Raw genomic sequence first — 27,226 nt, 5'->3', positions numbered from 1 at the left:
GACCCGGGCACAGAGTACAGAGTAGAGAGTACCTAGTACGTGCCAATTTTTTTTCCTGCGGCAATATCTTCTCGGCTATTTTGCCTGGACTCCGATGAGTACCTAGATCCCTATCAGTTGGCAATGTCTTTTTAAATCCTGTCTCTATTTCATCTGTATGTGTACATATGTGTGCATATGTGTGCTGTACCTTTCGCTAACGGTATCACTATCCTGATGAAATTGTTTCGCAAAATCGATTCTTGATTGCCAAAGAATAACGCCATTTTTTCACTAAGTGACCTCGAGGTCTTTGGTCGAATGTCCCGGTGATGAGTCTTGCAGATTTGTCCGTCTATTGTGTGTAAATATTTTTATATATGGTCAAATTATTAAAAATAATTATTTGAGGTGAGTTATGTCAAATGAGAAGCTGATTTTCAAAAGGGTATCTTCACAGTAAAAAATTTTTCGTCATTGTGTAAAATGTAAAAATTTTTGTGTAGAATATTACACTCTAGTGTGTAGAATTTTACATTCTCATGTGTTGATTTAACACACTAGAATGTAGAATTAACATTAGTTTGTGTAAAAACAGTCAATAACACAAAAATTTATGTTAAATTTGACGAAAATTTTTTTACTGTGTTTTCATATTTTAAAAGAGCAGTTTTTTGAACTTTTAAATATTAATTACTTCGAGAATTATAAAGATTTATAAATGAAAATCGAATTGTAGTTTCATAAAACCGATAGCACTTTATAGCTAAATTCAAAAAGTTCAATAAAAATATTTATAATTGAAGATGACCAGTTTTTTGTCTCGATTAATCAAAAACGAAAAAATACCCTTTTGCAACTCAACTCCTCAAATGATCGAGAAATAACGTTGCATTTTATGAAAGAAAAAAATTCTATTTGTGGAAATTAAAAAAAAAACTGTGAAATTTAATTTTTAATTATTAAATGAAGTTATAAATTATTAAGGACCAGTATTTCGAGGATAAAATTTTATCTATTAAAATATATCTATATAATTAATGTATACTCTCTTAAAATAAAATTATGGTTTTATATTTATTTATATAGATATACTGATAATACTAATTTTATTTTGAATTAAAAAACTGGCCCTAAGATAATAATGTTGATACTGCAAGTGTAAAATATTAAAAACAGTCTCATTTTATTTACAGAATAGTTTTTTTTATTAATTAAAAAATCACAGTACTTTTAATAAAAAAATATGTAATTTTTCTTGAATATCTAAATTTTTACTAAAATTTTCATATGACTTTTTGTAAAATAAAACAAAAACTGTGATTTCTTATAAGATTCAATGTCAAACACAAAAATTAAAAAATTTTAATTTTTTTTTTGTGATTTTACATAATTCTTAAAAAAATTACCAAAGTAGATAATTAATCATTATTTTACCGCAATTAAGCACTCTAAAACTTTTCAATTAACATTTATTTTTCCAATTAATATTCAAAAATTTTTAAATTTCTTACTCCTTCACTGATAGAAGGATTTGTTAATAGTTAAAAATATTTGTTAATATTTAACAAATCATTTATTAGGGACCACTTTCTAGTCCTAAACAAATATTTCTTAGTATTTAAAAGGATTTATTAATATTCAATAAATGATTATCAGATTTAATACAATCAAATCATTTTAAATATTAAGAAATATTTGGTTTAATACTCGGCTGTCCAATTTTGAAACACAGTAACTGCAAAATTTTTATACCTAATTTTTTTTTTAATATTGCTGCATATTTTATAACTTTTAGACCTTAATTTTAAGTATTTTTTTTTTAATATTTATATTCAAGTATTTTGTATTCATAAATCAAATTTTTCATCAATTTGGCAGACAAACTTTTTTTTTAATAAAAAAAATTTTTTTTAATTTTTAACACAAATAAATCCTTCTCAGTGTTTGATTTCAATAAATATCAAGTAGATTTCCCACAAAAAAATCTATGATTAATCATTCTTTAATAACAAATTACTCTAAACTATAATTGAGTTCCATTGAACCGACCGCGTTAAAAACGCAACATCAAATAAAAAGAAAACAAAAAAAAAAACGAAAAGCACCCCCGAAAAAGTAAGCTGATGTTGATCGATCTGCGGGATGGATTCGGCAATTCATCAGACACTTAGAAGATGAAACTCCTGTTGGTGTTATCAAAGCACAGCTAGAGATTGAGCTTCGCTGTTATATGTTGAGAGGCTAAAAGACGAGGATGTGGGAGTAGTAGTCTCATCCCAGCTCGTAGCACTTCTACATGTTCTATATATAAAGGCACTGCGATGAGACTCTGCCGTAGTCGGTGGCGTCAGTAAAGGAAGCAAAGGAGGTGGATAAAGAGGAGCAGTAGGTGGCTAGAGGAGGACGAGGGTGTGCTGGGGTGAGAGGGTCGAGGTGGAAACACTACCAGTAGCTTTCGTTTTGAGCAGATAGACTATATATATATATATATATATATATATATATATATATATATATATATATATATATATATATATATATATATGTATATATATAAAGAGGCAAAAGCAAACGAGGAACGAGCAAAAGGAGATGAAGTAAAAGGGAGAATATCTGGCATCCCCCGTTGCGCTCACTCGTACTACTCGCACTGGACTTTACTTGGGTTTTTTTGTGAGCAGACCCAGAGTAGAGACCGAGCACGAGTAAGAGGGGCAAAAGAGACCGGGGGCTGCATTGGGGTATGGTGTTCTACTCTCTCTTTATATATATATATATATATATATATATATATATATATATATATATATATATATATATATATATATATATGTATTCTCTTTGTATATAGATAGATATACGAACACAGAGTGAGTGAAGAAGAAAATGTGTGTGTGTAGGTGTGGGTAGCACACAGTGGTGTGCCGTATATTGGACGGGATGGGAATGGAAGCCAGAGGCGCGGTGCCAGGGCCGAGGTAACTGGGACTGCCGAGACGAGGTACGAAGAGGAGAGGTGAGGAGCTCTAGTTTGGTGGTAGAGTAGTTCTAGGTTGCTGAGATCCATAGGGGTGCCCGGCAAAAGGGTAGGGGCTCACCACCGCCCAAGGCTTCCAGGTCTGTCTAATACCAGACCCCGGTCTCAGTCCTATACCCTATATGTATGTATATATTGTACTAGGTACTATTACTGTTACTGTTACTATTATACTGGGTTCCATGGACGGCACCAAGTATGAACCGTCAGCCAAGGGGACTTTGTTCACGCACAATCGATGAGATAAAGTGCCACGTACAGCACAGTCCCACCCAACTGGACACGGCTAAGAGGTTACTGATATTACGCACTGACGACAAACTTTTTTTATAAATTTATTTGTTGGAGTTGGTCTTGGGTAGATATTTTGATTTTGGAAAAATTTTTTTAATTTTAGTGAATAGTATAGAAGGATTTCTTAATATTTAAACAATATTTCTTAGTATTTAAGAAATATAAATACTCAGAAATATTTCTTAAATACAAAGAAATATTTTTTAAATCCTAAGAAATGATGTTTAAGAAATGATTTCTTAAATACAAAGAAATCTTCTCAAATGCTAAGAAATCCTTCTATCAGTATAAATTTTGTGAAAAATTTTTTTTATTTATTAATAGGATTTTAATTTAATTTTAAGGAATTTTTCTACGGATAAATACCTTAATTAAACTTAAAAATGTTTTAATTTAATTAATTTTATGGAAATAATTTTTTAATCACTAAATCACTCGATTCTGTTTAATTTTTATAATAATTCACCTTTAATTTTTGATTTAAAAATATTAATCGTCTTATTTTTCGTAATTTTTTTCATTTATTCTTAAAAAATGAAGGGCTTTTGTTTCGAATAACATATCATTAATTTTCCATCAAATTATTTTACTTTTTTTTACTTCTGAATTTTTTTGAAATTTGAATTAGGGAAATAAATCATCTCTATTTTTTTGATTAATGATTTTCGACAAAATTGATAGTTTTTGTGTTAGGATAGAGAAATTTAGATACTTAATCAATATCAATATTATTCTCAGCAGTTGACCATTGACATGAAACCTCTAATACCTGTAAGGACTAATTGTAGTCGATTTTTAATCAGATAAACAAAAATCGGCTTTTCTAGAAATTTAAGAGTTTGCTTGAAAGAAAATCCGGGTCTAAAAGACGAACTAATTCCAATTTTTTTAAAATAAAACTCAGGTCCAAATCCGCTTGCCCTATTTCATTCAATATTTTTTCTTGAAAATTTTCGTATTGATTTTTTTTCCAAGCATGAGTAAAATTTATTCTAAAAAATTAAATTTTATCGACAATTTCTGTTAATTTTCTCTCACTATTTTTTGAATGTCAAAATTATAAGCCAGAAAAATGTCCTTTAAACCGCGAAAATAATAGAGTCAATAATTGGCGGCCTGGTGATACTTTAACGAGCAATTGACTTCAATTTTCTGGTTTCGCGTCTCTAATTTCTCGTAATATGCGTCTATTAAACTTTTTTTTTCAGCACACTCGGTAGTTATGAATAAAAAGAAAAATAAAAATACAAACAGGGGGTTTGGAGCTCGGGTGAGTAAGGTATTTATATTTCTTATCTTTGTCAATGTAGTGGCTGAGCTCCTTGATCAGAAGAAGCCAGTGTCAGTGCGGAGCACTGTGTAAAGGAGAATAGAGCGGAGTTGAGTGTGAGAGTGTGTGTCTTGTTTAAACGACAAAGAAAAAAGTTTACTTTCGAGGTAAAAGATCGTACTTACTTAACTGCTTCTGCTAATTTCCCTCTTATCTTACGCATCAAAGCAAACTGTTGCTCACCTACTTGAGAGTGTACACTGTACACTACATTATACATACACATATATAAAGAGAAGAAGCAGAAGCAGAAGCAATAGTTACTGAACCCTGTTTAACAGAGGATTCATCAGTTTGAAATATATTCTATTACGCTCCCCCAGCTTATTCGCTACAGACTTTTAAAGTTAAACTATATAGATATAGATATATATATATATATATATATATATATATATACATATATATACATATATATTTAAAGTGGTGGGAAACGATCAGTCACACGTCCCTCGCTCATTTACACTCGATACTTAAACTCACTCACACACATTCTACATTCGCATATTTATATATCTTTCGGATTCCTCAATCATTCTTATTCCCCATACACGTACACTCTATATCGGCTCATTCTTATTTCAATGGCAATTGAGTTTAAACGCTGCTAAATGTTTCCTACACCACAAAGATCCTATCAATTCAAGTACGTGTTACCCTTGATTTAGGTTTTTGTTATTTGAATCACTTTTTAATGCTTTATTTTTTAGTATAAATTTTGTCAATTTGTAAGGATTAAAATTGATTTTTGGAGTCAAAACTTTTATAAACTTACATTTTATAAACTTACAATTTATAAACTTACAATTTTATAAACTTACAATTTATAAATTTACTATACTGCTTTAGCATTAAAATGAAATAATAAATAAATAAATTTTTATTTTTTATTGACTCTTAATCTTTAATTTCATTGACCACAGGAGAAATTTTTAAAAACCCAATATTGTTAGGAAAAAATAAAGAAGTTGTTTTTTTAATTGTAGAATAAAAATTCTTTACTCTAAAATGAATTTTTATAATTCTTACGATTTAAACTCTCTATAAATTATAAAAATATAAAATTGTAAAAAAAAATTAGGAAAACGATTGACCCTAAAGGCCATCCCTGCAACTTCCCGCTCATTTCATACTTAAGCGCACAAACTTACACTTATTACGTTTTTGAGCTCTTCGAGCTCAAAAATATAATTTTCGTATCATTTTGAGCTCTCCGAGCTCAAAAATCTGCTAGACGTTGAATAAAACACTATTTTTCAAATTTTTAAACCGCAATAACTTTTGAATTAATGAACCGATTTTTTCGTGGTTGGTGGCATTTAACGCAGTTTTTAAAGCCTCATGAAGAACTTTTAAGTTTAAATGGATCGAACAAGGAATTTCAAAGTAATTCCCAAAAAACGATTTTTTCGATTTTTTTCGTTAACTATAACTCACGAACGAATTAACCGATTTCGACCGGGCTAGCGGCAATCGACGTGTTTTTTTAATGTTAAGAGCTGATTAGTTTTTAGAATTGATCGGTCAAGCCGTATAAAAGTTATTCCAAAAGAACCACATTTCAAAAAATTTTTTTTTGCAGTTTTTTTGAGATTTCTCAAAATCTACTGGTTCGAATTGATCCAAATTAGGCTCAAAATCTAAGTTTAGTCAAGCCCTTTCGAATGGTGCCAACCGCGATAAAATCGGTCAAGCCGTTCAAAAATTATGAGAGGTTTACATACGGCCGTACACACACACACACACATACAGACATACGGACATCATCGCGGAAATATTCGGGGAGGCTTCCTAGGACCTCAAAACGTCAACATCCGTTGAAAACTCGATTTTCGAAAAACGGGGTGAAACCAATAACTTCCCGATTTTTGAAAATTTTCAATTTTCTTAACGGGAAGTTAAAAATCTTTAATTTGAGAAAAATTTTATTCAAACTTTCGCCAACGCCATAAAATTTTGTAAACTATTTTGACTCGCAAAAGATTAATAGTTTTATTCTATCATATTATAAGCTTAATATTTAAAAAAATTATTTAGGTTGACATTTTACTACTCTAAAAAATAAAAAAAAAATTATTAAACCAAGAAAATCATTTTGGAGAGCTTCATCGTCTTGATATAAGTAAATTTTACATTAGTCAAGTCAATTAAACTTTTCAAAATGATTTTCTTAGTTCAAAAAAAAATTTTTTGAGTCATTTAAAAATTTTTTTTCATTGTAAAAAATCCACCTTTATATTCTAAAATTTTATTTTCCAAAAATAATCTTCAAACTTGAGAAAGAAGTACACAGTAAAAAATTTTGCGTCATTGCGTCAAAAAACAGTTTAAAAATTTTTATGTTAAATATTTAACACTTTTATGTGTAAATTTAACATTTATTCTGTTAAATCAATACACAAAAGTGTTAAATATTTAACATGAAAATTTTTAACACAAAATTTTTTGACGCCATGACACAAAATTTTTTACTGTGTAATTAATTGTTTATATCTTACATTGATAATTCACCACAAAGATTTTTCTTCTCAATTTTCTTTCAATACTCAAAAAGAAATCCCCCAAAAATTAACCACTTAACCCATACTCAATTTTTTGAAGATTTTTAAACTACGAAAATTATCTTTGTTACCTTAACTTTATAAAACCCCTCTTACAGCCTCCCTCGCAGTTACCATCTCCATTGAGGAAAGAACCAATTCCAGAAATTTCAAGCCCCTATGAGTGTAAACGTATTTCAAAGCGATTTCACCGTCATTGTGTTAAAAGGTCCCAGAAAAAAAATTCTCCTTAACAAGCTCGTAAAAATCTTTTACAATACTTATTTTTAAAATGATATTTTATATAAAATCTTCCAACACACTCACGAATACTTAGAAGTTTATATTAGTTGATGACCCAATCACCTCGATACTCTGAAGTGAAAAAAGATAAACAAAAATCCGGGTAAGGTAAAAGCCCCAATAGATGATCACGTACCAGTATATGATCACTCCATGTATTTGTATATCTATATTCACAAATATAGGTATACAAATACATGGAGTGATCATATACTAGTACATGATCATATATTGGGGCTTTTACCTTATATTTAGTTGTTAAAAGGAACAAACCGAGGGTTTGAGAATCTTAATAAAAAACGGTGCGTCCATTTGTTTCCATTTACCCTTCGCCTGTTCCAACTTGAATTACATAAAGTGAACCCCATTCGTGTCCATGTCTGATGTGAGTGAGTGAGTGGCTGGCTGTGCATATGTAGATAATGTGTGGGAGAGTGCATATAGGTGTGCAGATGAAGTCAAAGCAAAGCGAGCTGGAGGTGGTGGTGGAGGAAGAGGAAGAGGGTATTGTATGCAGGTCAGGCTGAAGTAAAGCCAGATTGCCGTATCGGACAGCAGCTCTCAGTGGTTCCCTCACATTTTCAAGAATGTCAGTGGTCGCCTTGTAATTTACAGCCATGCAACACACGTTACTTACTCCTCTGCTGGCTCTAAGGCCAGGCGAGGCTCTAACCAACCGACTACAATACACATATGTACATATACATATATCAGTGAACAAGAGGAATAGTCACCGACATATACTAATATACCGACTGTATAATACAACGTCCAAGGAAGAAAAAGACAGAGACAGAAGCCGACGAAGACTGAGACGAGCCAAGTTTTCCCGTACCGATTAGATATAATACATACAAACTCTTCTCTCGTTCTCTTATCATACACCCACTCTATCTATGTATGTTCATTTATACATACTACTGTTTATGTACGATATATATGATTCTCTGAAGACTCCAGACAAGGGAATAGTAATGATTATCATAATGTAACGCATTGTACTTTTAATAGTGGGGGTAAGCTCAGCCCTATTTGGATCTAGGTGATGACAAATATTTAATTCTTTGTTAACTTAGTGTAAGATTTGATTTAAGGGGAAGTTTTTTTTATTGATTTAAAAATTAGATTTGTTTTTATTTTTTGGTAATTTAAAAAAATTTTCCTAGAAATATTTTATGTAATAAGGATTGATTCTGTAAATTCACTGGAAATTTCAAGTATTTTTTTAAATTATACAGCTCTTTTTTTGTGAATTTTTTTTTAAATTTCAGTATTTAATTGTAGAGCAAAATGTATAAAAATTGAAATAATTTAAACTAAAAGTGTGAAAATATAAAATAATGTAAAATTGAGAATATTTTTTTAAAAATAGCGTCGTAGTTTTTAAATAGGTAAAAATTAATGATTTATTAAAATTTTTTTAAAATTAAATCACAGAAAAAAATCTAAAAAATTTTGTAATTCATTTCAATATTCTCTTATATCATGAAAAATATAATAATTCAAATAATTTGATTTGATCATATAAAAAACTTATATTATTTTCTTGATAATAATTAAATACATAGAAAAAAAATGTTCTTGAATCAAGTATATAATTTTGAAGAACTTAATATTCTTGATTTGAGTAAAAAATTTCTTGATTTAAGGAAATTTTACTTGATTCAAGAATTTTTCGTCTTGATTCAAGACAATAACCCTCTTCAAAATTATATTCTTGGTTCAAGAATTTTTTTCTTGAATCAAGTTAATTTTTTTTTCAGTGTAAAAAAACATCATGATCGATACCAAAAAATCACAGGTAGTTGGAATTAATAAATGACAAATTAAACAATCATGTTATTGTTATTATTGCGACGTTTCGACTCTTTATTCACTGATAGAAGGATTCGTTTATAGTTAAAAATATTTGTTAATATTTAACAAATCATTTATTAGAGACCACTTTTTAGTCCTTAATAAATATTTCTTAGTATTTAAAAAGATTTATTAATATTTAATAAATGAATATCAGATTTATTAAATACAAACAAATTATTTTAAATACTAAGAAATATTTGTTTAATACTAAAAAATGATCTCTAATAAATGATTTGTTGAATATTAACAAATATTTTTAACTATAAACAAATCCTTCTATCAGTGTTGAGTCTTTATCAGGCTCTGAAAAATACATACATAAATTTATAAATACAATCCATTATGATCTATAAATTAAAATATAATTTTACTGATTAGAAATCAAAACAAAAAATTTAAAAAACTTCTAACTATTTTCTGAATGTATAATTTATTCTTTTATGAAACTCTAGCTGTCAGCTGTCAATTTTAAAAATTATTATAATAAAAAATGCTTCTAAAATATTTCACTTTTAATTTTTATCAAGTTAGCCGAAATTTTTAATTTTTTGATTATTTTTAATTTATTAAATTAGAACTAAAAAATAGCACTTATAATTTTTGAAGTTTTTTACAAATGAAATTTTTTTTTTATTTTTTTGTAATAATTCTTTAATAAAAGAAAATTGTTAAAATTTTTAGATGTCGGCTATCTTAATTTTCATAGTGTCATATTCTTTTAAATTTCTACAATCTAAAAAAAGAAAAACTTAATTTTCCGTCTTTAAAATATTTATCTTAAAAAAATAACATTTTTTCCAATTTTAAAAAATTTCAACTAAAATAAAAATCAAACAAACTAAAAAAACAAACTAAAAAAAAAATATTTCTCAATTTGAATGCCCGTGACCGTTTCTGCGTCGAATAGAAGATAAAGAGCCTTACTCACGAAATATAAGATAGCCCCGGAATATATAACATGAAATAAAGAGTAGCATAGAGGCAGAAGTAAACTTGGACTTGGAAGCCCCTTTACTCATGAGGATGAGTGTTAGGCGCCCCTGTCCCCTTTTGCTATCCGGTGCACCCTAGATCTCTACCACGTGCCTCACCGCCCCAGTATAGCCTCATAGCCCCATCCCATCCGAACAGAGAGAGTCGTACCTCGTTCTCCGTCTCCTATCCCGCTGTGCCGAGTAGAGCCTCAACACTCTACTCACTACTCACTACTCACAACTCAACTCGAGGCTCTCTTTCTCTCTTTCTCTCTCTTGGCATCCTCTACTACACTCAACTAAACTCTGACGGTGACAGACCCTACCTTACCGCCGACTACGTCGTGGATCCATCGGGCGAGAGGGCAAGAGCGAGCGGGTCAGTGGGGGCGGAGAGGGCCAAGGGGGGCTCTGCACCCCTGGTCCGTAGTCTCTTGCGCGCGGCGAGCGGCGGAAGGGCGAGCGACCGAACCAAGCGAAGGTGGGGGTCGCCGTCGCGTCGCCAGCCGTTAGTTCGCCGTGTGCGCTCCTCACGTGAACATCGCTGTTCTTTCGCGCTAAGAAAATATTTAATAATATTATTCTTTCCGGATGTTTATTGTTCGCTCTAAATTATTAAATTTTTTTTAATAATAAAAAACAATTAATAAAAATAATAAAATACTCAAGGACAATTTTTTAAATTTTAAGTGAACTTTTTAATACTCACAAATATTTTTTCTAATGACATTTTTTATATAAAAAAAATAAGTGTAAGTTTTAAGTTTTGTTTGTTGGTTTTTAATTTTATTTATCAAAAAAAAAATTAAAATTAAACATTTATTTATTAATTAATTAATAATTTTTTAAAAAATAAGTTTGTGATAAGTTATTTTATTACACAGACGAACTTGACAGAGTGGAATCGACGTGTGACATCACCCCGGCTCATGTTATCACAGCAGTGCCAGTTTCAGCCTCAGCTTCAAGACCCATACCATCATCAGCATCACTAGAGCCGATTTTTTAAAATAAATATTTAAGTTTTTCCCACTTGGAATATAAATAATAATAACGTGGGCCGTTTTTGTGGACAGTGTTTTAATTTGTACGTATTGGAATTTTGAGTTTGGAGTTAGAAATTAATTAAAAAAAAAAAAGAGAGAATATTTAATGAAAAATAATTAAATTGCAGAACCGGAAGGATTATCGGAATAGAAAGAAGAAAGAAAAATTCATGAGAAGAACTTTGGACTCGAGCACGTTCGAGCATTTATCGGGTTCGTCATGTTTATGATAATGTTGATGCACTAATATAACAACGCAAACGCGGTTTGTTGCTAAAATAGTTGGAGATAGAATAAAAGTAAAGTTTGATTTTTAAGTTTGAAAAAAAGTAAATCTAAACAGAAGTTTGTTAACTGGATTTTTTGTTGGACTGTCAGGTCTGCTGGTGTCGGTTGGAGGGAGCGGAGAGAGAGGAGTTTAAGTTGGAGAAGGAGCAGGAGCCGATTTTTTACAAAGGGGCCAGGCCTGAATATGTCAGCGAAGCGAAAGGCCACTGCCATCATGCAGCACCACAAGGTGAGTCGACGAGTTTTATTCTTTTTCTTTGTCTTACTTTGCTGGGTCTCTTTCTTACACACATGCTTCAATAACGCTTTTTGCGGATTGTATTGAGATTGTCGAGGAGTTATATTGTATATCGGGGTTTCTGCACCTAACCGGCCACGTGATTCCCACTCCGGTCTTATCGGTGCTAAGTACGGAGAACTCGGTTTTATTTGGATTTTTATTTAGTTTTTAGTTGTGATACCGAGTTTCATATTGCCTTTAATTGTTTTAATTATTTGATAGGTTCAAGGTATTATTTATCAGAAAATTTTGTGTGCTGCAGGTTTTACACGTGTAATTATTGAAGGCTTTTTTAGGGATTTTAATTATTACTGAAAATTTGAGAATTTTTTTTATTGCGGAAAATTAAGTTAAATTTTTTTTGTTTATTTGCAAACACTTGAATTTTGATAATAATTAATTTAGCAGATATTTAATAATTTTAAGAATTTTATAACAAATAAAATATAGCAAAAAAAAGTAAAAAAAAAATTGACTTGTAGAAATTTTAAAAAATTAAAAATGCAATTTTTTTTAAATAATTTATTTGTTAAAAAAAAAATAAAAAATTGTGAAGCGACTGCTAACTTTAATGTCATGAATTTTGGAGTAATTTTAAAGTTTATAATTGTATACAAAACTTTAAAAAAATTTCAAGTCCATTTTTTCAAATTATTTTTTTAATGATTTAATTTTTTTTTGCTTTGAGAATTTATTACAATTATTAAATTTATTTTTTAATAAAAAAATATTTAAAAATTTTAAGTCCATTTTTTTCAAAGTATTTTTTTGATTTAATTTTTTTTTTTTTTAAGAATTTTTTACAATTATTAAATTTATTATTTAATAAAAAAAGATTGTATAAAAAATATTAAAAAATTTTAAGTCCATTTTCTCAAAGTATTTTTTTAATGATTTAATTTTTTTTTTATTTTGAGAATTTTTTACAATTATTAAATTTATTTTTTAATAAAAAAAATATTACTAATTTTGCATTAATAAATTTTTTAATAAAATAGCTTATAAAAATAAATTATGAATGTAATAAAAATTAGTAATTTTTAAAAATATTAGATATAATTTTTTTTCCGATATTAATTGTTAAAAAATAAAAACTAATATGAAAAAAATTTTGAATTGATTGATAAAAATTTCCTAGTATTTTTAATATTAAAAAAAAATGTTAAATAAACACCAACGAAAAATATTTAAAAAAATAGTACAGAGAACAGTGTTGCATTAACGTGCCGCTAATTGACCGCGAGATCTTGCGTAAATCGCATCAATACTCGTCCTGAAAAAGTACATGCATGCAGATAATAAAAATAAAAAAGTTACAGCATACGTTATGTGTTATTGCTAATTTATCGGGTATTAATTTGTAAAAAATAATGAAAAAAAGTGATCTACTTTAGTTGGCTCTGAATTCCGGTGAGATATTCACACAGCGATTATTCCGCGATCACGTGCTGCGGCATTGTGTTTTATTTAGATTTTTTATCCTCTTTTTTCCGGGTCGGTTTTATTAATCGTTCGCTATCCAATACATCGAGTTAACAGAACATAAAACAAGGTGAAAAAATTTGTAATGTTTTATTTAATATATTTTATCACGGACGAGTCGGTTTTAAGTACCCTCGTTAATTTAATTAAGTAGTCATACCCGTAAATCATCACTATTTATTTTTTGTTAATTGGATGTCTGCACTCTGTTATTATGATTGTTGCTTCAATTTAATAAAAGTTTTAGCAAACAGATTTATACGTTATTATTGTTTGATAAAACGAGAGGTGTAAAGACTCTATGATAATTATTGTTATTTCCAAAGTGAATTATTATCTTACAAGTTTATCAAAAGAAATAACCGGTATGCGTAATATGTATTTATTTATTATTTAATAGTAGTAAGAGGAAATTTAATGCTCATTTTTATTACAACAAGAAGATATTTCAATTTTTTTTCTCATTTTTATATAAATAAATATCAAATATTTATATTTTAAATCCTTTAGGTAAATCTTTAATATAAGAATGTTTTTTTTTTATTTATTTTACTCTAAAAAATTACAACAAAAATCATAAACAGGAATATTTTAACAGTTATTGTTTAAGTAATTAATTTTTATAACTTTAAAAAAAAATATTTAAGTAAAAAATGTTCTAATAGAGAAAAACTCTTACAAATTTTTAATTAATCAAAAATTTATAATAGTTTTAAATATAATTTTACTCCAAAATATTTTTCCATATCAAGAAAATTTCAACTTTCTCAAAAAATAATTAATCTTTATAAAATGAAATCAAAACGATAAATTTAATAAAAAATTATCAACAACAAAAAACCAATCAATTTTTTAACTTGATCCAAAAACAAAGTAATATTTTTCAAATAAAATCAAGCATTTAAAATTTTTTAATTAATCTTTAAGGAAGTTCGAGCGAATCTAATGTAAAAAATAATTTCCAACTTTGACCTTTGAAATTAAGTATACGTATCAATAAATACGTCATTTATCTAATCCCAAAATTTTAAAAAGATTAACCGTTTAGTTACTTGAATATTAAATTTTAAAAATCATTTTATTAAATCATTAAAATCATAAATTATTAAATTGTTTAAATTATTTTAAATTTAAATAAAGAATTTTGACGAATAATAATTATCAAATTAATAAATAAATAATTATCAAATAATAATAAATAAATAATTATCAAATTTTCAACTAACCAATAATTTATAATTGTTTCAATTTCAATTAAAAAAAAAAATTTTTTTTTTAAAGTTACCAGCAGTCAAATTTAAACTTTTCCCAAAAAAAAATAAATCTTTGTAAACTAATATAAAATAAAACCGATAAATTCGGTATCACCGTGTACAAACATTTAATTAGCGTGACACACCGAACCCTGAACGATATTTGACTAGAACAAAAAGAGAGTGAAATTAGCAAGATAACAAATGGTAAATTAGTAGTCCTCAGGTGACGATATAATCAGGATAGGAGTCACAGTACGGCGGTTTAAAGCGATTTAATCGTTTGATTCTTCAATCGCACCGCAAAAATTACGTTAGACTTGAGGTAGGTTCGGGACACGCTCGTCCGTCTCTGTCAGCGGATTCGCATCCACTCTCATTCTATTCTCTCTCTCTCTTTGTTTCTCTTTTTCAGCTGGGGTCTTTTCTGATTCGCCCTCTGCTCGCCTACTTCGTTACTCGCGAGTTTCTCACTCTCTCGCTCTAGTGGGGTATTATATCCGCGAGCTCGCGTCTCACTGGTGTACACTCTTTGGCGGTCCAACAGGTTATATTTTTCCAGTCGTCCCCTCATTCCTCTTTCCTCTCTCATTTCAGCGAGCTTGTCTCTTTCTACCACCCGTCTCTCTTTTAATCCTCTCTTTGCCCTCGTTTCCTCTATTCCTCTCTGTTCCTCTGTTCCTCTTCCAACTTTATCTCCTTTTTCAAACTATTTTTACTCGCTCTGTCTCTTTGTTTTTTTATTTTTTATTTTTATTTCACCGCGAGGAGTCGGAGCCTGCCGGTTAGGTGGATTTAAACTTTTTACGTGTGCGCCAAGTGGATAATAGGATCGTCGCGACTCCAGTCTCTCCTCCTTTTCCTTACAATAATACATACCGACTTGTACAGTACGTACTTACCTCCTCACCCTGCTCCTCTCTTCTTCACTTCTCTCGATCTAAGACCAAGAGCGTCTCGTCGTAACCGAGCTATCTAAGGTGGACCATAGAAAACGCCGCTGTGACCTCTTTGAAGCCTTATATATATATATGTATATAAATACATAAACTTTGCAGCGTGTGTGTCCACCACTATCTCACGGTTATCCCGTACCGAGTAGACACACAATAAAATACGAGCACTCATGATCATGATCATTCCAACTAAAGTTGCGTGTGGTTGTAACTCGTCTCCATTTTCCCAATGACCACTTGCTTTTTATTATTAATACATACACTGTACTTCTCTGTACTCTGTACTGCGTTGTACAATCCTTCACTTTATGTTTTATATCCTACTTGTCTAAATTGCCTTGCTTTTTATTCGGGATTATACTTTTAATTCTCTATTTCATTATTGAAAAGAAATTTTACTAAAATTTTTTTTATAAAAAATAATCTATAAGGTAAAAGCCCCGATATATGATCATGTACCAGTATATGATCACTCCATGTATTTGTATATCTATACTCACAAATATAGGTATACAAATACATGGAGTGATAATATACTGGTACATGATCATATATTGGGGCTTTTACCTTATTATTAAGAAAATAAGCAAAATTTTGTGGTCAGTGTATTTGATAAAATGGGTTTTTATGGTTAAATTTGGTATCGTTGGAAAAGTCTTGATCTGGAGTTGTGTCTTTTCATGATTTCATATCATTCTCACCAATAGTCAATTTATGATGATAAGTATTTAGGCTGCATTCGAAAATGCTCTATCTCTAGATACATAATTAAGAAATGACCTCGTATCTTGTGAACTATTGACATTTTTAGAGGTATAAGCTCATCCCGATGTTACACTCATCAAGACCTTTCATTTGAGTACCCACATCAATTTTTCATATATTTATATATATATATATATATATGTATATATGAAAAATATATCAAAATGCATGTGGGTACTCAAATAAAAGCTCTTGATTGAATTGCATTATTGTAATTTTTTTGGACAAAATGTTAAAGATAGAGAAAAATAATAAAAAACTTTTTTTTATAGGAAATTTAATTTTCCACAAAAAAATCCTGATCAATTTTTTTTATATCTCTGATCCTAAAAAAATTAAAAAATTTTATTTTAACTTCTTTAATTGATTTATTGAAAATTTTATTATTATTATTATACAATCAGTAAAAAAAAATTCAAATTTTCATCAATTAATATTAAAAATTAAAATTAAAAAAATTATCAACAAAATGACCAATCAACATTTCCCTCAACGATTTATTTTTATCTAATTAATTAACAATTAAATCCACTGGGTTGTAAAAAAATTAAAACCTAACTCGAACCAACCTCCCAGGTGTAAACATTTACTTCCCTCAAGCTATTTTAACGAGTAAAAATACCTAATGATAATGATGAAAAAAAAAAGAGTGAAAAATAAAACAAACGGCAGACATGTGCCGGGAATCGAGTGTCGAGTTTAAAAATAAAAAAAAAAGCACCAAGGGATCGGATCGCTATGGATTTTCCATAAGACGAGAGACACGTTTGCCCGATAGTGTGCCGAGTTGAGAATATAAGGGTGTGCCAGGTCCATTTGTACGTATAAAAGTATATATGGGGGTGGTAACCCTCATTTTCTACACTCTGCAGTCACACACACACACACCTACACACACACACCTACACACACACACCTACACACACACACCTACACACACACATAAAATAATACTTCTAGTATAGTAATAGTAATAGTCACAGTAATAGTAACAGTAACAGTAACAGTAACAGTAGAAGAGACGAAGGGTGTAGGGTGCAGGGTGCAGAACAAACTAGTGCCCCTCACGCTCTCATTTCCAAGCTAGGACAGCCGCCAGGCTTACACCCGCTCACATACATACATATATGTGTGTATACAGAGCACACGGCATTTTGCGCTCGCGTGTTATCCCATCGACCAACCCCCAACCCAACTACTCCGTGCATCCCCTTTCAAAGCAGCACAAAGGCCGCAAAAGTTTGTTTTTTTTTTCTTTTATTTAAAATTTTTTGTGAGTTTTTTTTTTTTATTTTGTTTTCATTTCTTCAACTTTTTTTTTTGACAATTGCAATTACACTGAAAAAAATGAACCAATTTTCGTCTCGGTGAAACGACGACAGTTTCAACAATGAAAAATCGTGTACCGTAGACTGAAGTACTGGACGGTTCGGTTTTTTTGTCATTTTACTTTGCCGAGAGATTAAAAACAATTGCGTAGGCTTTGAGATAGAATATCTAGCGGGAGGAAATTAAATTTTTTAACTAATAATAATAATAATAATAATAATAATAATAATAATAATAATAATAAATAATAATTTTTATTGATTGAAAACAATATCATTTTTTATTGAATGATCTTTTTGGTTTAAATTTATTTTTCATTGCAATTTTAATAAATTTTTTATTATTGTAAAATATATAAACCTAAGTTTCAATAACTTAAATATTTATTTTTAATTGTAAACTCTAAAAGTTTTTCTTTCAAATTTTTACTTCAAAATTTTTATGTAAAATTTATTTTTTAGAATTTTGATTTCACATTTTTACATATAAATTTTTGACTCCTTTTAATTTCTTTGAAATTTTTATTTTAAAATTATGCTTTAAAATTTTTTTGGTTCTGAATCTCTTTTCACATTTTTATGATAATAATAATAAGTAATTTTGGCTTTCAATTGAATTTACTTGCCAAGTAAACTTTTTTTTAAATGAAATTTAGTTGTTTTTTTTAACTGAAAAAATTCGAGGTTTGGTCATTTTTATTGACTAAAAACAATATTATTTTTTATTGAATGATCTTTTTGGTTTTGAATATTTTTTCACATTTATAATAATAATAGTAGTAGTAGTAATAATAATAATAATAATAATAATAATAATAATAATAATAATAATAATAATAATAATCTAAGATTATTGTTGTTGTTGTTGTTGTTGTTGTTGTTGTTGTTATTGTTATTGTTGTTATTATTGTTTTTTCATATTTTTATTATTATTATTGTTGTTGTTGTTGTTGTTGTTGTTGTTGTTGTTGTTGTTGTTGTTGTTGTTGTTGTTATTATTATTATTGTTTTGTCATATTTTTATTATTATTATTATTATTATGTGATCATTTGTAAAGTGCGTATATGTGCCGGTTGGACAACTCAGCACGAAGTAGAAGAAGGCTTATCGACGCCGGTCGACAACCGTGAGCACACGGTCCTCATACCCATACTCATACTCACTGACATCCTCACATGTGAACATACATGACCCTATCCGTAAACACACACATGGACGTTGACGTACAATCGAGTGGAGTACGAATCGCACTCAGTAGGCGTGTGTTGATAGCATAGCAGCTAGCTGATGTTTGTTGCTGGCAGCTTGGTCCCCTCGCAACGTGAACCTTCTCCTGCTAAAATGTATGTTATGTACAGTATGTACAGTGCAGACTCTGCTGCGTTTGTCTGTTTCTGTCTCTGTCTCTCGAGCTGGTGATTCAGGGAGCCATCCGTGTCAAGGTACACCGCATCGGTGTCCACATGCGAAGTTGTCTTTTTTTATGACCACGGTGCACTCGCTAATCCTGGAATTTAAATCAATTCGCTGTCTCGGGCTAATTTTTACTGCTAATTGGTAATTTATTAGCTTGATAACAATTTTAGAAAAAAATAATCTAAAATCTTTTTGGAGTAAATAAAGTTGAAATTAGTCAAATTCTGTTATGTAATGGTTTTTTCAACCTAAAAAATTCAATAGCTCTGTAGACTAATCAATACTTACACTGATAAAAAAAGTTCACCAAAATTTTATCAAAAATAAAAGAATTATTTTAAAAATAAATCAAATAATTTAAAAGTATTTAAAACTTTTTTGATTACATACACTGTTAAAAAAAAAAAAAAACAAGAATAAAATAAAGCTATTAAACTGTTAAATAACCAAATATGTGCAAATAATAATCATCGCGTCACTGCCAACTAAATTAGAATTGCACATACGAAAATTTGATTAAATAAATCTAAATATTAATAAGATTTCTCCCTCACCAAAACTGAAGGAAGCCTTTATTCTATTCTACTCGATTCGCAAAATAGCCGATTAAAATGTTAGAACGTTAAAATCTGACAGTGGGGTGAGAGCTGTCTCATTAGCAATTCCTGCGCTCCCATTACATCTCCATCTCTTGAATTACCTCACCTTATATAATCTCAAACCCGTCTCTGAGCAATACTTTTATCGCAATAGTGATAGAATTTTCAGGTGAATCGAATTACCCGGCAATCTCCTCTCCCAAATCAACTCAATAGGAGATTCTATCCCGGACCTAGGACTACCTCTGCTCAGAAGTATCTCGTGTGAGCATCGAGATTCAGAATCAAATTTAATTCACCCCTCGCTCATCACGCATTCGGGTTAATTCGACGTGACACGGGGAGTAATTTATGGTGTAAGAAATAAGGGAAAGGATAACGATAAGAAATTAATGTGTGAATATGGGAAGAATGAACCGTCAATCCGCTCCTACACATACGGATAATATATAGCATATAGTATAATAAGGTGTAATCAAATTTTGATATCCAGCTCTGGCTCAACATAATATCTGCTCCTTTATTGGTAGCTACTATCCGTCCTATGAATTAGTTGAGCTGTCATATATTATATACCTTGTGAAGGTGTTAGTATGCAGCATGTAGTGAGCAAAGTTGGCTACCTGTGCTTCACTGACTAGACGGCTAAGAGTATGGATATATATTACATGATAGTAAGCAGGGGGGGGAGGGAGGGAAGCAAGCGAGAATAGTGAATTATGCTCCCTCCGAAATTGAGGATGGTCGGGAATTGAGACCGGATGCCACGCTCGCTAGCTGGGTAATTATTCGAGACCGTGAAACTTAATTACGGAGGCTCCTTTACGGCTGTAGTTGGCAGCTCAACTACTTTGTATTATATTAAATACGTGTATGTATGGATATAAGATCGCGAGTCGCGAGGTCACTCCCACCGAATAGAAGCTATAAAAGTTTTACGTACTTTGTGTTGTGTTACATTGTAGTTGAAAAAATTTTTGATTATTTAAATTTTATTATTATATAATTTTAATATTTAAAAGGATCAAAAATACAAAAAAAAAAATGATAAGAACCTTTTTTATGAACAATTTAAATTTCTAAAAAAAATAGTCTCTTGTCATTTTTCGTATCTTCAATATTTTCTCTAAAATAATGATAATTATACAATCTCCAAATTTAAGATATTATTAGAATATTTTAAACGTAGATGATTTTAAATAAAAAATAATTTTTCAAATTTTTTCCCGGGTCCTTTTTTTAAATTATTATTCAATAATTTTTCATATCAAAATTTCCTTAAATAACTCCGACATTTAAATCTCTCACCTCAAATTTCTCCGTATAATAGTACTAAATATACCACTAACGATTTCACGTCAAATTTACCAAAATAACGGCGAGAACCTCATCACAATTACCGTCTAAGTAATGTATTACAACCAAGCACCCGAAATTTAAAAGTAACAAAATTAGATTAACAATAAAAAATACTTTACAAAACCCTAAAATATCATATCAAGCTCCCTTTCCCGTTTTATTCCTGTTTGCGTATAATACACAGAGCAGTACGTCGACAGATTCGGGTCACATTTCAATCTGAACACGGTTTACATTTCAATATATTTCTCCTTCGTTAATATTCGACAGCGCCGGTGATACAGACACGATAGTTCCATCAAGACTTTTATTATGCATTTAACCTTTTAACGAGTTAAGTGCCGAATATATAAATACAATATATATATATATATAGCCCCGTCCGAAGGGTCATGTTAATTTATATTAACAGTTTAATAAAATCCAGATATTTCGAATTCTAAACAATGAATAATAAAGGATAAAAAGAAAGTACGTCGCTGAATCTTTTTTTGCTTTTTATTTAGCCAAAACTATCATTATCTTTTATTCTGTTGTGTTTTCTCACTGATGATTATTTAATGACCACAAGAGGTAAAGATAAACGATATCTGTACATACGTGTATACATACAGCTATATAACTTGTACATTGTATATCTTTGGCGAATGTAAGCGGTGAGCGGTCTAGTCGGTTGACGTAGGTGAAGATCGCGTGGCGTCGATCCACGAGCTCGTAGGTGGGTGCTGGTGGGTGGGTCATGCGATAGTTTATTCAGAGGATTATTGACGGGTGTATAGTGTGTAGTGTCTACTGTCCACACATGTGTGCTCATATGTGAGTGTGATAGGATCCTGGATGGCATAACGACCGACCACACCGCGCTCGAAATAGCCACCGACCGACCCTTTGCTTCCATTTCTCTGCTCTGGCGTGCATATACGTACCAGCAGCACTGGCAGTAGCTTTTGAAATATATTCTACCTCTGTATAAAACATATATATATATATATATATATATATATATATATATATATATATATATATATATATATATATATTATAGAGTACTCCTATCCTGCAGTGTGATCGGGTGATCGACCCCCTTTTCTCTTTTCCCTTCTCCCTTCTCCATTTCTCCCGTCACTGCAGAATTTATTTCCGAAAATTCGATCTCTCGATTTTCGCCGATAGTTCGTCGATACTCGTGCTCGAGTGCCTTTTATATATTCCCTGTTTTTTATTTTTTTACTCTATTTTTTATCGCTTTCAAATGTTTGTGTAAACTCTCCTGTGATTAAATTTACTGTGAATAATTTTAGTGTTAATAAAACACACATTCACGTTCACATTCGCATATGGAGAAAAATAAATAAAATAAAAGGAGGATTTTTCAACGCCGGTGGGACCGGGGACGGTAACTGAAAACCACTTCCGCGTGAATGTTTTATTTACTCGCGCCAGTCCCGAGTTTCTTTTTGGTTTATTCAATACGATTTATCAAAAGTTTACTTGCAATTGACTTTGTTTTTGGATTAGCTGTCAATTATTTCTTTTTTATTATAGGTGAAAAATTTTTAAATTGTCTAGTTTTATTTTTATATTCATTATTACAGGTCTACCCCCATGAAAAAAAAATATATAAAAAAAATATGTGTCAAGATACATAAATAATATGTTTTAAATGTATTAAAAATCTATAAATTATGTATCGTAAATGTATTTTTAATAACTAACTTTTGGCTGATTTTCATATATATTTGATATATTTCAAATCTAATTTAGATATATTCAAAATATATTTTTTTTTATATTTTTAGCTATGTATTTTTTATGTATTTTAAGATATATCTTGAGTATATCTAAAATATATTTAAAATATATAAAATATATATGACAATCGGTCAAAAGTTAGTTATTAAAAATATATTTACTATGCATATTTTTTATATATTCATATATTTCTTATAGATTTTTAATATATTTAAAATATATATTTTTTATATATTTCGACATATCGACGTTCTAATTAGCAAATTGTCTAACTCCATTTTAGAGAATCTTCTATTTGTACGAAGAAAACAATTAGTTCAAAATTTATTATCACTTTAAAAAACCATTTAATATCATTAATATCTAATAGAGATACAATATTTAGGTTTAAATAATTTAAATAATTTATAATTGGATTATTGCTACATCAAAATGTTAAAAAATCACCCTTTAAAAAATAAGAAGTTATACAAATTGCTAATTAGACCGTCGATATATTTTTTTTTTTCATGGGGGTAAGTATTACAAAATTTCAAAGAACTAAATCAGGATATAGCAGACCAAATAATTTATTTTTTTCTTTTTATTTATTCCAATTTACAACGTTTCGTCAGCATAATTCTGACCTCCTTCATCAGGAGGTAACCTATGTGTAAAATATAATAAAATTAATTAAAACAATTACAACCAACTTATTAAGACTATCAAAATTCAAATAAATAATACCTTGTTTTATTTTTACTTAATTTAAAAATTAGTTAAATTTTTGTTTTATTTAATTTTCAAGACAAAATAAAAAAAAATTCAAAATATATTTGAAAATATTAATTAAATGAAATTTTATAAACTCAAAAATATTTATTAAATTTTTTAAATTAAAATTTAAAGAATAAAGAGATAAAATACAGAAATTTCAAACAGAATAAAAATTAAAACCGCTTAATTTAAACATAAATGACCTCAAATGACCTGAAATATTTTGATTCAATTTTTGATTAACCCACTCTCTGACATTACCAAATCCGGTTGAAGAATTAACATTTTTATTACCATAATTATAATATTCAATAATACGACACCCAAGTGCTTTAACCAGAAATTAAGTCATTTAATCCTCGTGCCAAAATTGGATAAAATTCAATTAATTAATTATCCTCGATCCTCGCAACTTGTAATCCATAATAATAATTATTATTATTATATAGTCTAATGAAATAAAATTATGGTAATAATTAAATTCCCGATAGTTAAAAATAGTCTTGTGAAATTAATATCCGGGAATCGGAGTATCGCGTAGAGCGAACAAATTCTAATTACTCATCTTGAATCGCGGCGCATAAGTACTCGTTAAAGTTTAATTCGCCAACATCCAACTGTGTTTGCTCCGGTGGGTGCTTTATTAACAATAACAACGCACCTGAACGTGTGTTTTCATTAACTCAGCCTTCTTGGTGGGTTTTGCGTTCTAATCATCACCTTCATCATAATTATGATCTCAAAAACTGGAAGCTAATGAATTATTTACTGTTGCGAAAGATCATGGTTAGCTTAGAGCTCAAGCTGACTAATTAATGCTAAAAGTAATCGATACAGCCGAGTCAAAAATAAACCGGAGATTGATAATGATAATGAAGCAATAGTTGAGATTAATAATAGCTAGTGCTATGGTAAAGCCTGGATACGGAAAGAGTAAGAGTAAGAGCATTAAAGTAGAGGAAGCGAAACTTACGCGGTGAATCGATGGCTAATAGCCTGCCCGCTGTAATTAATGCAACAAGTTGATACCTAACACTTATCTATGGGCAAGTTCCCGGCATCGGCATCGGGCTTGAACGGGACGCTAACCTACAACTCGCCTCGAGCCACCAAACGACGGCTACTGACTCTATCTACTCCTTTATATTGCAACCACCCTCTGTTCTCGATTATAATGTTTCGATCTCGACACTGGTTAATTTTATATCGACTTTTCGTCTCATCACTTTTTTATCTGTTTAATCAGCCATTCACTTGTGAATTTATATTATTATTATTATTATTATTATTATTATTATTATTATTATTATGATAAATTAAAAAAAAATTTTAAAGCATAATTTTAAAGAAATTTCAAGGAGTCAAAAATTTATTTGTAAAAACGTGAAATCAAAATTCTAAAGAAAAAATATAGAAAAAACAAAATTTTAAATAAAAATTTTGAAGTCAAAATTTAAAAGAAAAAATTCTAAACAATTAAAAATAAATATTATGAATTAATTATTTAAGTTATTAAAACTTAGGTTTATATATTTTACAATAATAAAAAATTTTTTAAAATTACAATGATGAAAAATAAATTTAAACTAAAAAGATCATTCAATAATGAAAAATAATATTGTTTTCAGTCAATAAAAATTACCAAACCTCGAATTTTTAAACCAAAATTACTTATTATTATTATATAAATGTGAAAAGAGATTCAAAGCCAAAAAAATTTAAGAGAATCATTTTAAAATAAAAATTTTAAAGAAATTTAAAGGAGTCTAAAATTTATATGTAAAAACGTGAAATCAAAATTCTAAAAAAAAAAATTTTAAATGAAAATTTTGAAGTCAAAATTTAAAAGAAAAAATTCTAAACAATTAAAAATAAATATTACGAATTAACTATTTAAGTTCTTGAAACTTAGATTTATATATTTTACAATAATAAAAAATTTTTTTAAATTACAATGATGAAAAATAAATTTAAACCAAAAAGATCATTCAATAAAAAATAATATTGTTTTCAATCAATAAAAATTTTTTCAGTCCAACTAAATTTCATTTAAAAAAAAATTTACTTGGCAAGTAAATCCAATTGAAAGCCAAAATTACTTAAAAAAAAAAAACTCAGTCCATCCTAAACCTTAATCCCAAAACCCCAAATTCAAACATTCCGTTTTACGAATCCAAATAGGACTTAGCAAACTTTTTGGCAGCACAACTCTGGTCCAGGCGAGACTAGCCATTCCAGTGTACCATAGTATACAGTAGCAAAGCGCGGAAAAGATCACCGGTGTAATTACCATTAATTAAAGCGGTGGCGGCTCTCCAAGTGGCTTCCACCTTTACTTTCGAGCTTTCCCATTATATACACATAATACCGGACAATTAAATCCCACATAATTACTTTTATTTATTCACTAAATCAACAAGTTTTAATACTACTTCAATTATCATTATTATTATTATTATCGTCCTCCTTCATTCTATTTATCTTCCGGTTTTTATAATCACCAACATTACATTTTTATTAAGTACCAGTAAAGTCGCCGACTGTTAAGCAGTACGCACACACATACACACACACACAGTATGATAACCGCTATTGTATGTTGTGCACCATAATACATAATACAGCATTGCACTCTCTTTCTTACGCCGTCACTCTACTCGTTTACTTGCTCAAGTCGTCGTTTGTATTACTTGACTGGTTGCTTCGTATATATAATATATATATATATATACATAACTCGCCCAACCCGCCCTTCTAGTCGTTTTACCGAGTTCTCTACATTAAACATATACGTACATATAATAGTCGTTCTTGTGGGTCGCGTCTCATATCGCAAGTCCGCGGTATAACGACTAAAGTAAAAATAATATAAAGAGAATTAATTATTCTACATTTATGTCCAACAAAAAAAACTTCGCGCAAATATGTACAAGCTTTTCCAGGTCATTTTTGCTTAATTTTTTTAGCACTACATATATGTGCTCATATGTGTGTATGAGTCTGCAATTATATCATACGTATTATTACTCCATTAGTATTTGCACAATTAGTTAAACTTGGTAATTAATTTAACAAGTGTCTGTTGTTTGCTTTCAGGTAATTGTCACGAATTAAACCGTAAGCGTGCATGAGACACCCAGCCAGTTATAAAGTGATATGAGTAATATGTACTTACAAGTATTGTACATGGGTATACAAGCGAAGAATACATGTGAGCAGGTATTTTGTAAAAATTAATTCGTTATCGCGGATTCGCAATCAAGCTTTGTTTTATTCAAAGTGGGATGGAGAGGTTAAACAATTAAGAGTTCCAACGAGCAAAATAAAGATTTATTGTTTCAGAGTTTCCAACCTACACGAGTAAATGGTAAATGGTTAATGGAGATTTTGTTTGGAAACAACTTTAAGTTTGTTTGGGATTTAGATCGCGAATTAGTGGTTTGCTTTTATTTTATTTTAACGATTCTGGCTTTTCGTGGGTTTGGAGGTTTGGAAAGATAATGGTTAGAAAATTATTTAGAGCCACGAAATTTATTTTTTTTTTATCAAAATTTTCAATTATCGCAATTAAATTTTTAATAGAATTGATAATTTTGCATTTTACTTATTTAATTATTTTTTTTTA

General features: G+C 29.5%; 1 protein-coding gene across 9 annotated transcripts in view; it reads left to right on the top strand.

Moving 5' to 3' along the window:
- Window positions 1-11,089: 11,089 nt before the first annotated feature.
- The window catches only part of LOC123259427 (nucleolar protein 4-like), a 67,204-nt gene continuing 51,067 nt past the window's right edge, over window positions 11,090-27,226 (top strand). For 2 of the 9 annotated variants that reach the window (XM_044719953.1, XM_044719949.1), the window contains exons 1-4: window positions 11,090-11,407; window positions 11,495-11,665; window positions 11,745-11,883; window positions 26,698-26,820. In XM_044719953.1, the coding sequence (XP_044575888.1) occupies window positions 26,758-26,820 (63 nt within the window). In that variant the 5' untranslated portion in view covers window positions 11,090-11,407; window positions 11,495-11,665; window positions 11,745-11,883; window positions 26,698-26,757. The other 7 variants (XM_044719948.1, XM_044719946.1, XM_044719954.1 and 4 more) reach the window with 6 other exon arrangements.

This window comes from Cotesia glomerata, linkage group LG2 (genome assembly GCF_020080835.1).
Source record: "Cotesia glomerata isolate CgM1 linkage group LG2, MPM_Cglom_v2.3, whole genome shotgun sequence".
NCBI classification, from domain to species: domain Eukaryota; kingdom Metazoa; phylum Arthropoda; class Insecta; order Hymenoptera; family Braconidae; genus Cotesia; species Cotesia glomerata.
Note: the sequence above shows the minus strand (reverse complement) of the source record. Positions and strands in the feature narration are given on the sequence as shown.